The sequence below is a fragment of the Mesitornis unicolor genome, unplaced genomic scaffold (genome assembly GCF_000695765.1).
Source record: "Mesitornis unicolor isolate BGI_N332 unplaced genomic scaffold, ASM69576v1 scaffold39763, whole genome shotgun sequence".
NCBI classification, from domain to species: Eukaryota; Metazoa; Chordata; class Aves; order Mesitornithiformes; family Mesitornithidae; genus Mesitornis; species Mesitornis unicolor.
This window is the reverse complement of record NW_010174682.1, coordinates 1-16,451: the sequence shown is the minus strand read 5'-3', so window position 1 is coordinate 16,451 and position 16,451 is coordinate 1. Positions and strand designations below refer to the sequence as shown.

Genomic DNA, 16,451 nt, shown 5'->3' with positions numbered 1-16,451 from the left:
CAGGAGGTGATGCAATCGCTTCTAACTCTGTACGCACTGCATCCTTCACACCAACTGCAAATATTTCTACATCTGCATCCCTCAGCTTTATTGCAGGTTCTTTAAAAGCATCTGACGATTTTCCATCAGTAATAAGAATCATGACTCTCGGCACATTTGGTCTTGATCCTTTGCTGGTAACAAACACTTTCTCCCTCACATATGTCATCGCTTTGCCTGTGTTGGTAGATCCACCTCTGTAGGGGAAGGTGTTAATAGCCTGAATTATGTCTTCCACTCTGTTGTATCTGTTCAAAGAAAACTCCATATGGGGATCTCTGCTGTACTGGACAAGACTTATCTGTACTTTTCGAGGCGATATCTCAAAGCTTTTAACTAACACTTCCAAAAAGGCTCTTACTTTAACAAAATTGGCGATACCAATGCTGTAGGAACCATCCACTAAAAACACAACATCAGCTTTTACATCCACACCACGTGAGCACTCTGTAAAGAAAAAGAATCACAACTGTGAGCAGATATTCAATAGCCACAGCATTACAATTGCATTAGCAGTTTGTGTATCATACTCAGTTGCTTATAAAGGAAATAAACCATTCTAAGTAAAGCTGCTTCTCATAAATAATAAAGGTATGATATTAAAACAAGCATCAGTGGTCTAAACAACAAAAATTTCCCATGTGAAAATAACATAGTAGCTCCTAACTCACCCACTTGAACTTTTACTTGTTGCGTTTTTTCCATTATCGTTATTGGCTCACTGGGGGTCAGTCCTTTCATTGCATAAACATTGATTTGGTATTCTGTGTCTGGAGAAAGATCTTTAACATTCAGGGCAGTAGTCTGAGGACCCACACTCAGTACATGTTGTTTTCCTCCAGCCATCATTGGAATGAACTGCAACCGGTAGCCAGTTATTTGGCTTGTGGATGGATCCCAAGTGATCCTAATAGATTTTGAGGAGATCTGAGTAGCCACCAGGTTTGAAGGAGGCTCCACCACTGAAAGAAATCAAAAGCAAAACCAAAATATAAATTAAAATATAAACAGAAATGCTGCCTTGCTTCAATATGGTCTCAAGCAGAAGTGAAAGCTACACCCACAGAAGCACAGTAGAGGGTGTGAACAAATGCAGACCTGAGCAGAGCACTATGACAGTGAAGTCATCTCTGCTGTCATTTTGGTCAAAGAATTACTTGTTACTTAGAATCTTACAAGGCCAGAAAGCTGCAATGATTCAGTTTGACATCTGTTTTCTCAGCATTCTCATTTTCATTCCTTGGTTCTTAACCTTTTACATATTCTGCCCCTTCACCAAGTTTTTCTTCCTTTAGTACTTTTTCCATAGAAGTGATGCCTGTGTCCAAATTTACTGTATAAGGCTCTGGCAACTGCACATTGTTGTGTTGCCCCTGAAACTATGGAATAATGGAACTATTCCAAATTTAAGGCATCACATGTTCTGTTCTCCTGCATTTAAATGCACAAACCTGAGACCTGTTTTCCACACTTGCTAAATGAAGCAACAGATCAAGCTCCAGAAATAAAGCAAAGGAAGTAGGGGTAGCCTTTTAAATATACATCAGAATAAACTGAAATCAGTAAATACATTTATATAAAGTATCTCACCTTCTTCTCCACTAACCAGTTCACCTAGTTGTTCATCCACGCCAGAGCACACTTGCAAGATAATTTCATTCTGTATATCCACAATTCCATCAAAATTAGCCACGTTGAACACATGCTTCAGTGAAGGCTGAGATGCAATTAGCTTGAGTTCCTTCGCATCTGCTGCTTTGATTCCTAGAAGTTGCAACAGACAGGACTGTGTTAAGTGGCCAAAAAACACAGACACTTGTGAATATATTCATAAAGTATCAGAACATCCTAGGGCAAAGCTGAGTTAATTCAGTTGTGTCTTCTGTCATTATCAATAATCAAACTACAAAATGTTGATTAAAGCAATGAGGTAACATACACCATTTTCAATCTGGGAAAATAATGTGGTATCTTCAATAATGCCCATGTTGAAACTATGCTTGTCAGTCATCTGCATCTCCATGTAGGAGCTACAGAATTACTACCAAATTAACACAACTGGAATCTGACGGGTACAAACAACCCGTTTCAAGGCATACACATAAAAGAGTGGCAGAGTGAAACTCTTGAAACACAAAATCTGTAAAACATGTAACTTACTTCTTTAAGAATGTCAGTCTCTCAATCACTAGAAAAACTCAACGTACCCAAAGAAAAAACTTCAACTCCTATGTTGCGAAGCTCTCTTGCAGGAATTTCTACTTCATCTTGAGCTTTTCCATCCGTAATGACAATTGCTACTTTGGGAAAGCCTTTTCTTGCTCCAGCAGACTCAGTGAAGGTGTTTTGAACCAGGTAATCAATAGCCTCACCTAAAAACAACACCACAAGTTGTGTTTTATTAGGCTTGAATGAACTAGAATTTAAAGCAAATTTGAATTATAAAATGAAATGCTGAATTCAGATGTAGAGGGGAAATCTGTACCTGTCATTGTGTTGCCACCTTTGTAAGGTATCCTTTTAATTGCATCGATAAGATCACGTCTTCTGAAATACTGATTTAAATTGAACTCTGTTCTTGTATCTGAACTGTACTGAACAACTCCAACTCTCGTCTTGTCTTCCCCAATGTCAAAGGCTGATACAAGGGCAACCATGAAGTCCAGAATATATCCAAAGTTATTTCTCCCTACGCTCCATGAACCATCTACCAGGAAAACTAAATCTGTCATTGCACTTATGGAGCATCCTGGAACACACAAAAAAAAAAATAAATCTCTGTTAGCAAATGAGCGATTGCATTGTTATGAATCAGTGAGAAATGTGACAGAAACTTATAGGTGAAAGCCAAAACAAACAGATATTTAATAGATTGATATTCTTATCTGGAATATCTTACTTGAGGAAGCATTATTCACATAAGTGAACACCCATATGACCATTCTAGCTGCAACTACCAAAGCGGGTCTGTCACCTAGATACTCAGTTTTGAGACACCTCTCATGCTATTTCACAAGATCTGTTATGCCACAGAAGAAGACAACTCACATACAAAACTTTTTGCAACAGTTTGACGTTACAGAAACATTTCATTTTGTTACCACTTCTGGTTTGCATCTTTATCTCCCCACAATAACTGCATACATTGGCTTTTGTCCACAGCACGATGTCTTCTGGTAATAGGACTAAGACTTCAAGGACTTGCTTGAGTTAGTTGCATGAAATTTCTAGCTTCAGTACCAACTTTGCACCTTATTCTGTCAATGTGGCTATAAATCCCTTCCATTCCAATCCCTTTCCAAGTTTTCTTGACAATGGACAATTTCACAAGTTAACTTTATTGCTAAGTAACACAAGAACACAGTGTTCTAGGCCTCGTTTATCTCTAAAATGTCAGAGAAGTTGAAAGACAGAACACCTTACTTTGTAATTGAGCCTCAACTTTCTTTTCGTCTGGTATGCCTGGACCACCCGTCTGAACTGCACAAAGCACAATACAGAGAGAATTAATGGAAGAAATCAGGTTACATTTGTAAATATCAAAGTGTGTAGAGAATTAGAGACACAAATCTGACAAGCCTCAGAACATGAAAACATAAGTGTAAGTTACGAATACCTCAGCTGTACTTACAGATTCGACAACATAGCATTCAGAGCAACATAAAATACAGAAAATGCAAATAATTAAGAATCCTCTGTATCCATACATCTTATACAGTAATTTCCTGAAAACTGACTGCAACATCCCCAGATGAAGTACCAGCATTACCCCTCTCTAACACATGGGGAAACTCATCATAAGTAATTATCCCATGGTTGTTTGGGAAGCTTGAGACATGCAGCAAAATATGTCACAGAAGACAGTCTGCTGTGCTTAACATTTTTATTTCATTAAATTTATTTCATGCTTTATTTAATGATTAAATATAAATTATAAACTTTTAAATTCCATATTCTATTATGCACACAGATATATTGTGTCACATTTTACTGTTTGGTGAAGGTAGTTGGGGTTTTTTCCCCACACATAAGAAGTCAGTCAGATTCATTTGTTACTGAGGTCAATGAGAGTATTTCCCTTGACTTCAGCAGATGCAGTTTATAGGAAGTAGGTTTAGTTCAAAGGAACCAGTAGCCTCCTGCAAAGAATTCTATGGGGGTTGTCAGACATGATATATCCATGCTAGTCTCCTCTTTCTTCTTCCAAATTATTTCTGCTTCTACCACAAATTACGCTTAATGGAAAATTTAGACAGCTACATCTGACCAACTCTGTTGATGAACTGGAACACAGGCAAGGTTTGTGAATGACCATTCGGTTGTCTGACTTGGTTTTCTAATTGTATTACAGGTACTTACTTGTCAGCTGGCCAAAAACAGGTAGACTCTCCTCTCGTTCATCATATGAAGCTATTGATACAACATACTCTATATCAGCTATAAGATCTGATAAGACAGTTTGGGTAGTGCTAGGTGAAAGAGTAAATTCTTTAGTAGGTCCATCTGCAATAAACAGATGAAACAGTTAATGCAGCCTTTAAATCCAGTAATATCAATTACTAGCTGATAATTTTAAAAAATGCAACAGAGAATAATCTATATAAATCCTATTATAATTTTAGAACAATACATTTTCTTTCCTCCTGAAGTAGGAATTTTGAAACATGAAACTTCAAGCTGAGGCATTCTCGATAGTCAACAAAATTACTGAGGTGTTTAATAAATTCCAGGAAATCTGAAACTTAAAATGCACATACAAAATGTACCATCATCCATTTCTTACACAATATCACTTTTACATTGATTATTTTTTCAAAATTAAATAGAATAATGGGTGTCTTACACAGCCATTATCAGGAAGTTAAAACATCACTGCGTCACTACCTGACACATACAATACTTCCTATGTGAGAAGCGCTTGAATCAAGTGCAATACAATTCCCTAACCTTACAGTAAAAGCATAGAAGAGGAGCAGAGGGATAATTCTACCTCCTTTTTGCTCCTTGCAAAGGAAAAGGATTCAAAACTTATTACTTGCAGTCTCCAAAGGGTAAAGAAAACTCTAACTGGGAACAATCTCTGCTCCTACCCAGTCTTGCTCACAGACTTCAGAAAGATGTTAAGAGTTGCTCTCATACCTATGTTAGATATAAGGGAAAAAATTCTACAGCACTCACCATTTGTTGGAACCACAGTTATCCTGTAACCCACTATTGGATCTGGTGGCCTTTTCCATGACATTTGAACATTACGTTCATCTATAATTGTAAAATTCAAGTCTGATGGTGGATTAACTGCAAAAGATTTATACCAGGTGGATGTTTAAAAGTGAACGAGCTTTGGCAAATGAATAAATAAAATAATGTTGAGCAAAGCTTACTAAGATTGTCTTTGCATAAATTTGTTTCCAACAAATATAAAGATATGTTGTTGGAAAAAAAAGAGTAAAATAAAAGCTGACAAAATATGACAAAACATCAAAGAGTATACGCATTACAGAGGACAGCACAGAACATATGTTTCTTGAGTTGCCAAGACATTCAAGAATGGCCAGCAAAATCAAGCACAATAGAAAACACATTTGGATACATGTACAATGAGTTCACAGATAATCACCACATATGCAAACATTTCACATAACAATTAAAGGAAATTTTTTTACATGCTGGGTGCAATCCGTACAAGCATGCCAAATCACAACCTGCTTACAATATCGTGAGATCATTTAGGACATTGAGAACACAGTACTCTTCTTAATTAGACATCAAAGAATTGATGAGCTTTTTAATCTAGTCTCTGCATAGTCGTATTTCTTATCAATTTCTCTAGATTTCGAAACTTGGCAGAGAAAAGAATATTTTAAAGAATACAGGAAAAGACTGGGCATTTAATGATCAGTAAAACAATTTCTGTTAGGGTCTAGATACGAATATACATGTAAAATGTATATCAGTAATAATGATACACTGATGTATCATTCTATTTCAAAACATGGAGATCTCCACCCCGCTGTTCTGAGAAGCCACCGAAGTGGCACACTTTGCACATGGCTGCAAAGCACTCAGGAACTAAGGGGATAATAAACGGGGTTAGCAATGGTTGCAATTTGCTGAAATATTTGAGCTGATGGGAAAGTTCACAAAAATAAGATTCTACCCGTTTACACCAGATTGCTGTACAATTTCAAAGGTGTAAACTAACGTTTTCATGTTCCCTTTGCAGCAGGTGTACCCATACTAGTAGTGGCATTTTAACATAAAATGCCAGTATGGTTCCAAACAACACAATGGTTAATTATGAAAAGACAACATCGAAGTATATTTGTGGACATTTATTTTACAGAATTTATAGAAAACAGCAAAGAGGGCACCAGTGATCTGAACAAATGATTGCAAATAAAACTTGTAGGAGCTGATGACAGAAGTAACTGAACAGTACAGAAAGAAACAGTTTACATACGCTATTTTGCAGCATCATGCATATGTAAATGAAATGTTGATTATTATTTTTTTCAGCTTCCCACGATGGACAAAAGCCTCCATGTACAAGGTTCATTACACAAAGACGTTTCATAAATATTTTATAATGATATTCTCCTTGTAAAATTGTCATGCATATTCATGCGGTATTTTACTGACTCACTGTCAGTGCATGGTAGGTGTATTACATATTATTGTTTAAATAGGTCCACAAAGTAAGATTAGATTCAGCCATACTTTCCTTAACTACTTGTAAGGCATTTTTAATAGACAGATCTTCTCAGTTGCACAGAAGATCTCCATCATATGTCAAACTCTGTTCAAGCTTTGAACATAATTTAAAGAGCAGATGAAGAAATAAATGCTAGAATGTATACTTAGGAAAAGACACCATCCAATTGCAATAAGTAATACTGAGCTCAAAAAAACCTGGCAACCAATCGGCATTTTTTTTGTCCTTTTCATTTACTGTAAAATCCATCCATAGGATAATATGGCTTTGTAATGCTGAATACAATAGATACACTAGTACTGAAGTAATTGTTATTTTTTCTGTTGTCCATACACAGGCAGTGAGATTAGACCATTAACCTGCATGCACAGTTTATTCACCATTCGGTTTATCAGTATCACAATGCTAGAGACAGCAGGGTAGTAACTTAGTATCAAAATCATGCAACACGTGTTAATAGTCAAATACATTTAGGTGATAAGAATATCATTATAAAATATTGTTTCAGTAGCAATGGCTCAGGACAAATTTAATGCAAAGGCAGAGACAACTGACCTGAGCATGCTTTTTAAAAAAAAAATTCAGTACATGGAAAAAAATAGCGCCACCAACCTTGCAAGTAAATTGGCATGTTGCAGCAGAGACTTTAGGCTTTAACTGCTGAAGGACAGCAGCAGCCCAACTTGTTGATATCCAAATGACCGGATTCCAGATAAACTGAAAAAACTGACTGTGAGGAAAAGTCTTTAACATTTTGAAGGATTTTAATCCGTTTTATGAAAATTCTGATGTGGATCTTGGCAGGTCACATGAAGTGTATATCATATATATAAGTGAAGTATCCGTTCATCCAGGTGTTTCACAGCCTTTTAGAACAGCAGCGTTGCAGGGGACCTCAGAAAGTCCCCTCGTCCATCCCACAGCCAAGACATGATGATTCCTGACAGGTTTGCTTGGATCATTCTTAAAGACCTCCACTGCTGGCAAGACTGCCAGCTTCTCAGAGAAATCACTCCAGTGTATCCCTCCCTTTATCATGGTAAAGTTATTCCCAACACCTAACCCCCGTCTTTGCTGCTGCACTTTAAATCCATTCATTCCCCACCTGTGGCTGACTTATCAGACTCAAGCACTGAATATTTCTCACACTGAAACCCAAACAGGAGCCTTGCTTGAGGGAAAGAAAGACAGTTTGGATCCAATGTCATCAAAATGTCTTCTGGATACCCTGTGAGCTTTTGATACTCAGACTGAACCTCCAAAACACCCATGGACCTTCACATGGGTCAGGTTTCACCCATGTGAGGCTGCTGGTGGGTGAAGACCAAATCATAGTCATAAGACTGAGAGCAGTAAGTCGATCTGAAGTACAGCAAAATGTTTAGATGCTAAAAACCTCATTGCAATTATCAAACAGGGCATCTGCTACCCCACCTTATTAAAATTATGCTTCCAGAAGGGAATTCACCAGTGGAAAAATAATACATCTGCAATGTGGAATCAGACCAGACTTCTAGGAATGAAATGCCCCTGGTTGTGGTGGGAGCTTGTCCCATTACAAGGACAAGCCTTGAAATTCCACTCTACAAAGGCTTTACTCAAGCACGTAGTCTTGATGTCAGGCTATTTGCGTACACGTATGCTTATGGTGTAATGACACCGCTGATCAGTGTGATCCTGTGTCCATCAAAATCCATGCCAAACCTCTCACTGGCTTGCCAAGGTACAGGATTGTGATTGTAATGTGATTAATAAAGCATTGCCTTAATGCAGTGATTCCACTGTCGATGCACAAAAACATATGGTTCCCCTACAGGTTTCCAGTGTAGTAAAAAGATATCTTGCTGTATGACAATAATGTTTGCACAGTGTTAATTTCCACCACTCTTAGAACTATGATATGGTAACTTCCTTGACTGGCTATCCTATCTTATGCACCACCGAAGAAATAACAAATCAGACATAATAAACTTAATTCATTGCCACTCCTTGTGTTACATACATGTACAGTAACAGCATATTTTCTGAAACAAAAAATACATTGCAAGGCACCTTTCTCATGCTACATATGAGCTTCTCAAGCCTATATTAGCCTGTATTAGTTAAGAAATACTTTACAAAATTCTACAGCTTTTTACAGATGACACAATGTCACTGCTAGAGGAACTCAGTAAATGTCTTAACAAGACAGAAATAAAACATAATCAGAAGATTAAGCCATCTAAATCTAGAACCTGACTTGAAAGTGATATAACTTGGAAACAACTGCCATCCCCAAATCCTATGCGAAACAAAATCTGTAATTTCATCACTGGAAAAGATTCACTACAATCAGCACGTGAAATAACATGTTAGCCCACGTTAAAACAACATACAGGCCAGCTGAAGAACAGCCCCAGCCTTGCTCTCACTGCGATAAGCCCTGCATAGGCTGGAAGAGGCCAAAACTCCTCAGTTACTATGTTCTTCACATATGGCATGGATTTGACCCAAGTAACTATATCACAACCCCAGCGAAGCTCACTGAAGTCAGTGTTGCCAATGTGAATGAGAAAGCACGAGCTGCAGCCCAGCAGTGTAGTAAAGGGCAGCTTCTCAGCCTTGTTAGATACTCACTGCCAATCACAACATAGAGATATTGCCACCTGTATCTCTGTATCTCTTTTATTTTATACAGGTATATGAAATTACTTCAAAATACAAGATAAGTTGCTCATAAGTGTATTTTGAAAATATATAGCTACATATCTATACATACAAAGATGTATGTAACCAAACATAATTGCATGTATATACACGCACCGCATGCATGAATATTTACCAGTTTTTGCGCGATTGTGCATATATATGTATGTGTGCATGTGTGTATATACAGACACTGACGTACACTTTCCTTCTAATTAGCGGTAGGAAAAACAGGGAGTCATAGTCACTTTCATGTATAAATAAATTTCAACTTCACACATCCATCTACGTGGTTTAGGAACTTGAACAAACAACAGCTAATTTCTCGAAAGATAGAAATCAGACATCAAAAAGTAATAAAATAATGGTCCTAACAACCAGTTCCAAAGCTGAATAGGTGGTTAACTTCAAAAGTTTCAGCTATCTTGGATCATGTCTAAACCATTCAGTCAATGAAAATCAATGTACTCAACACAAGCATTATTACATGAGAAACTTCCTACTGCTCTGTAACAGCTGCAATTATTTGCCACTTACTGTTTGTATGTCCTGAAGACAGATTTTTTTCACCTAACCAACATTTTTCTGCACTATAGAAAGGTGCCACACTTGGCTCAGTGACACCTTTCTTCCCTACCTCCAGCCTAGAAAACAAGACTTTTCTAGGTTTTGAAACAGTTCCTGAAACATTGAAAAGTCAGCACCTCCACATGCTCAGTGAGGGCACACAGAAACTCACACATTACCTTGAGATTATAACAAACAGGTTATTCGCATACAGATCTACTTGACTTAACTATGACTAAAATAATGGAAAAAAGTCTTATCTAGTGAAAGGACACAGATTTCCCCCTGGCTCCTTGGGATCACACGTGGAAAAAATACTGTGACAGAAAGAAATCTTGGCATGAGGACACACAGGGCGTGCACTGGAGAAAGGCAGGAAACAACTTAGAGCATAAAATAGAGCATCTCACACAAGAAGCTGAAGCTGAGAGAGAGACGTCAGGAGGATTGCAAAATAAAGCAAGTATTCGACTGTAAAAGAGCAAAAATGCTGAGCATGAAAACAGATTTACTCCCTTGCACAGGGTAAACAACTTCCCCAGTGAAATGCCACGAATGCATTTAGACTATATGTTGGTTTTCCCCTCTCTGCTGCTACAGCGATCCTCCAACTAGAAGCCCCTGCATTGCTGTGTCTCTGTAGAAAAGCTCTACCACCATCACTGCAGCACACTGCCTTGCCAACAGCAACAGAGCCCGGCTCTCACAAAAGGCTTGCAGAGCAGCTGTGATGCTGATGGAGAACCAGTTTCACAGTGGAAGATTTAGGACTCTATGAACAGCAGTACTGGATAAACACCAGATCTACTCCCTGGGGAGACTGAAAAATGAAAGCTGAAGGAAGGCAGAAAAATAGAAGTAAGCTTTTCCTTCCCTCTGCATCACCCTGTATCTGCAATCTTCACCACATCAAATGGCCCTCTCCCTTATTCTCCTCTCACTTTTTCATTCCACCAAGTGTCTACCCACACCTTGGGGAAAGAAAATTCAAACTGTATCTCTTGTGAACACCACAGGGAGAGCCAAAGGACAGAAGAAAAAAAGAGAGAGAGAGACTGGTGGGGGGAGAGCTTTGCCACAGTGTGATCTCAAAGTTGGAAAAACAGACTAAAGGACAAATGTCCACAGAAGAAAGTCAGTTCAGCAGACAGGATTTCAGTTGTAATGATACCAGAACTAAAGTAAATAAGATCCAACGCACCATTTACAAGGTGATGCAAAATTGAAGCACAAAATTAAAAGAGTGCAGAAGGATGACCAGTACAGTGCAAACAAAAAACACACTGCAAAAAGCTCTGTGAAAGCAGCTCCCACCAGAGCAAGTCCTAAGCTGTTCCTAGGTTTGAACTTCCATTTTCAGCACCACCATTTCTCACTGCATCTCCTACTCAAGACACTTTTCTCCACTTACTTCAAAACTCTGGAGCTAGGAGAAATTTCTAGTAGAAAACTGACCCCCATAAACTAGGTTATTTAAGACACATTTCTGAATGTAGAGTACTGTAAGTCCCATCCAGGAGCACTCTACAACTACCAAGATCAGGCTTTGTCCACTCTTTTGCTTAGCAAAGACACAGCCTTCAGCATGAGTTCTAAACAAGCTTGGCCAGCTTGTCTGGCAATGCATCCAGTTTCACTGTTATAAAACAACTGTGCTTCTCCAAATACATTTCTGTAGCTTTCATTAACTATTCTCAATCTATGACTGGTTTAGTCCACACTACAGCTAAATAAAACATCTTTGCTTACATTTTGAAATAACCTACTCCATACACGTACTCAGAGGTGCAGAACAACAGCAACATTACTCCGGCTCCGAGCGACCGAGCTCCTAAGACAGGGTAGAACGCACAAACACATCCACTCCCTCCATAAAAACTCTACACTTTCTCTGCTTTCTCTGGCATGGCGGTCCTGCATTTCAAATGCAACTCTGAAATGACTTCAAATGACCTTTTTCGGTTCCTCAGCCAACAACAACACAGTGCAAAAGGGAGGCAGCAGGCCGATTCTCTCCTAGGGTGACCAGATGTTCCACTACTGGCAGAAATGTCATCTTTTTCCAGAAAGCCAGTCTACTTTACATTTGCATGCCCCAAGCAAGCACTGCTGCTGGGAGGGCAAATGCCCCAGAGACATCTCTGACAACCCGTGCTTTTAGTAGCCATCAGCCAAGGTGTCCAGGTCCAGACACAGGAGTTTGCAGCAGCAGGCCATGAACAGAGAATTTGTTTCAGTTCAACACAGAAGGGAAAAAAATGAATTATCAGGCTCTGGCTTCTGGTTTTTTTCCAATAAATCCAGGGCAGTTCACACCCAGTGGTTTGGTTCACCCTACAATGGAGTCAGGTCCTGAAGGTCAGATCAAGTCATTTCAGCGCAGGACGTTCAGCATCTGTTTCCCCTGGCAGCCACTGCTGGCAGAAATATCGTTACCACAACCAAAGCCATGCAGCTCACACAAAAGGTGACAGCGGAGGCTGTCCCTGCACTTGCTGTTAATCCAATGGGGAGGCAAATGCAACAGGGCCAGGCCATTTTGAGTCATGCTGTGGTAAGTGTGGCAGCAGTGATGGGTGTCCCCAAGTTTTCATCCCTGCAGCTGGAGGCAGGACACTGCCATGGGGTGACAGGGACCTCAACCTCCAGCAAGACTGAGTTGGAGACCCAGGAGGAGAAGAGAAGAAGAAAGGCCTCTTTGGGAGCGATGGCACCACATGCATGCTAGAGACTTGGGGCCTCGGTTGTGACAGCAAGGCCTGGCCCTGGCCCAGCCACCCTTCAGCAGTGCCCAGGACGCAGGTAATGGCAGCAGCAACATCTCCCCAGCAGTGTCCCCCAGATCAGATCCACCACGGAGAACAAAGCATTCCCAAGGGAGGGTTTGGCCGCCCCAGGGCTCAGCCGGGGGTCGCCCCGCCGAGCAGGGGAGGCCAGAGTGCCGGCAGGCCGGCAGGATGGAGGCAATGGGTCTGGCCCGGACAAAACACACAGGCGCAGAGTCGAACTCTGTTGGAGCATTTTATTTCAAAGCTGTGGTTTGTTGGCTGGTGGGTTTTCCATTTCTTCTCTCAACATAACTAAAAGAGACTCTACAGCACAGAGCCCAGCCATTCTCGGTCAGTCAGCGAGGCAGCACACAGGGCCCGGCCATGCCAGGCTGGCGGCCGCAGTGGCCATGGGCTCCTCGGGACGCTGTGCCCAGGTGGCCACACCAGCCAGCCCGTGTCCTGGCTGCAGGGTGGTGTGGACAGCACACCAGAGGGACAGAGAGAGGGAGCTATGGTCCGGCTGTCTAGCCGGGAGAAACAGAGCACAGAAGGAGCTGGACAAGGAAGGAGAGGCGTTTCTCTGAAGGAGAGAAAGAGAGAAGGTGAAGTAGTTACACTCATTTTTTTTAAAGAGCTGGTAGCTCAAGGCTGGCTGGGAGGTTTGCTGGTCAGCAGGGCACCAGGGGCAAGGGAGCAGGGAGGGGAAGGTTACCTTCAGCCTCGATGGAGGAGAGGAAGGCGGCTGCACACAGAGCAGCGACTGCCGAGCACAGCGCTGTCTTCATTTCTGCCCTTTCAGATCACAACAACATGAATGAATCTGCAGTGATGAGGGTGGGGGGGAAATGGGGGGAGAAAGGAGAAGGAAACGATACGCGTGGATTAGAGGGTTGCGTGGGTGTATTCATGAAACATAAAAAAGATGAACCGTGGATTTCACTTTGTTCCCTTATCCTCCAGCCCCCACCCACAGGACCAGGTTGAAACCTCTAGACTTGAAAGCCGTCCAAGACGATGACAGATCTGCATGACTAACGGGAGAGTCTCGTCTCGCAATAATGTGCCTTTTGTTGCTGAACCCTTTCCAATCATGGTAAGCACTCATGGCTTTAACCTAGTTGGGGTTAATTCGATCAGGGAAGCGTGGTGAAGATCTGTGCCTCCGCACAGGCAGCAGCCAGGAGGGAGCTCCATGACTTCATCGCCAAGTGTGATGATAGCTAATTCAGAGGTCATTCCTGCCTTGGATCAACTAAATGTCTCTTTCAGCTGGGGATTTTATTCGGCTCCTTTTTCATAACTGTTGAAGCACTTAGTTAGCTGTGTTTTAGTGGTCTCAAGGCAGTTTGGAAACTGTAATAAAACTTCTTTTTTCTGAGGGGTTCTGCCTACGAATGTGCTATTCTTCATTTCTTGAAGGTCTGAAATAGATTATACAGAAGTGTGTGTAACACACAACTGAAACCTGACACGTCTGTCTAGCCATGATGTTTCAACATCTGATAATTCATTTACACGTCCTCAGAGAAAACAGATTTAAAATACTCTATAAAAAGCAGGCAGGCAAAAGAGTCTCGCTATCACTGCAGGTTGTCTAGCAAAATAGGTGGGATTAGGCCAAGTTAGTGGTTCCTAATTGCAAGCAGCTATAGCTTTGTAACTGTGTGCTCTAGGTCACATCAAATTACTCCAAATTACTCCAGCAAAACTTCCCAACTATTTCTTTGTCTAAGTAAAGGCTAATGTGAACAGTCCTCATTGTATATGCATATGAGTGTTTCTAAAGCTTGAGTTTTTCTAGCTCAACAAGCAGGGGAGGGATAATTTGTTTGAATAAAGTCATAAATGCATCATATATCATAATTAGGCTGGAGGAAAGAGAATTCCAAAAGCAATTAGGCAACAGATTTTATCGGGAAGGTGCCAAGAGCAAAACAAAAGAAAAATACATAAATCATTAGTCTGCAGAAACAGCTGAAGGGGGAAATATTCTTCTGCCATCTAGAGAAATGACCAGGAAGGCACATTTAGTGGATAGATGCAACGGAGATCCAGGAATTTCTCAGTTAGCAACACTGAACTTAACAGGCTTCTGCCCGGCAGCTGTGTATACTTGCCTTAGCCAAATGCCTTTACTGCACATAAAAATACCAAGAGCTCGAAGGAAAACTAAGCAATGGTTTTAGTCCAATGGTACCTCCAGTGGATAAACAGAAGAGTAACACTAACCATAATGACTCCGACACTTAAGAAAGACCAAAGTTAGCAATAAATTGTCCTGAAAGCTCCAAAATCATATCACTGCTCTGCGTGGGAAACAGCTGTCCCTGAGCACATCTACCACTACGTTCTGCAGCGAGCTTAAAGATCGCCTAAACTCAATGTAAAGGGACTTTTGTCCCAGAAATCTCGTGCAGGCTTGGAGTGCCATCTTTTGATCCTTTTCAAGAGCAACAGAAACTCATCATCTCACAAAGCCATCTAGGAGTTCATTACTGCTACAGGTCTACCATTCCTGATACACATTTTTTCTTTCATGAAATAAAACCCCTCAGCCAAAGCACTCATTTGCCAACCAACGAACACCTTATTTTCCTCTTGCAAACTCAGGTGTGCAAAAGAAAGCCTGGAAGTGGAAAAGGAAAGGTCCTCTTGCTGGCTCAGCAGGGACAGGACCGCACTTTGTGTCAGGACTAAAGGTTTTCTCGCTGATCTTTAGAAACCACTTTAAAAAAGACAGGCATTCACCAGTGCCAGTCCAATCTCATGCTAATTCAACCTACAAAAGCTGAGCCAAAGCATTTCAAAACCACGCAGTGCAGGACATTTACGACTTTCAAGAAGTAAAATAACCTAAACGAGAAACATAAGAAAAAACCCACAGGGAAAACCCACTACCTATCAAAGGCATTAAAAAAAACCCCTGGAAACAGGAGAAAGCATCCCCGGCAGCTGCACACCCAGGAGAGGGAAGCCAGAGCCCCTCCAAAGTCGCGGGCGCGCTGGGTGCTAGCACTGCGCTCCGTCTGCAGCCCGGGAGCCACCGCCGCCTCCTCCGGCAGCGCTCGGGGCCGGCAGCCCGCCGGGGTCCCCTGTGGGAGGACAAGCCCTCGGGGCGCCCTGCTCTGCGCCTCTCCTCCACCCTTTGGGCATCTCACGCCCGCAAGCCGGCTGCAACATGCACAACGCGCACACACATGCCCTCGCCCCCTTCCCACGCCAGCCTTCAGCCCAGCGCTGCTCATCGCATCCTAAAAGTGCATCAGAAGGGGCTGCATGGCGTGAGGGGCGCGTTAGGGACAGGCAGCGGGGGTCGGCTGAGGGGAAGGAGGGAAGGACGAACGGAGGGACGGCAAGGGATCCCCGCTCCTGCGCGGGCACAGACCTTCAGGAGCGGCTGCAGGGTGCCGAGGTCGGTGACAGGGCAGCTCCTCCGGCGCACCCGTCGGACCTGGATAAAGGGAGGACGAGAAAGGATGAAGCTCCGGGGGCACCTTGTGGAGTAGCGGCGGCGAGGGGGGAGCAGAAGCAGCGGCAAGAGCCGAGCGCAGAGGAGGCGCCTTGATGACTGTAGCTCCCGATGCGAGGGGTCCGTCTGGGAAGACTTGCCTTCTCCAAGTGGGAAGAGCCTCTTCTCAATCTGCTACTTAATAGAGGGCTGTTCCCAACTCTCAATT

The 16,451-nt window shown here is 41.8% G+C and overlaps 1 protein-coding gene across 1 annotated transcript in view; it reads right to left on the bottom strand.

The window, feature by feature from the left end:
* The window catches only part of LOC104538069 (collagen alpha-1(XII) chain-like), a 19,540-nt gene extending 5,943 nt beyond the window's left edge, over positions 1-13,597 (bottom strand). Inside the window, exons 1-9 of the mRNA XM_010181128.1 lie at positions 13,487-13,597; positions 5,218-5,334; positions 4,399-4,542; positions 3,463-3,519; positions 2,525-2,788; positions 2,247-2,411; positions 1,630-1,803; positions 711-1,001; positions 34-486 (exon numbers count right to left, since the gene is read on the bottom strand). Coding sequence (XP_010179430.1) covers positions 34-486; positions 711-1,001; positions 1,630-1,803; positions 2,247-2,411; positions 2,525-2,788; positions 3,463-3,519; positions 4,399-4,542; positions 5,218-5,334; positions 13,487-13,559 — 1,738 coding nt within the window. The 5' untranslated portion in view covers positions 13,560-13,597. The remainder of the gene's footprint in view (positions 1-33; positions 487-710; positions 1,002-1,629; positions 1,804-2,246; positions 2,412-2,524; positions 2,789-3,462; positions 3,520-4,398; positions 4,543-5,217; positions 5,335-13,486) is intronic.
* Between the last annotated feature and the right edge of the window lie 2,854 nt (positions 13,598-16,451).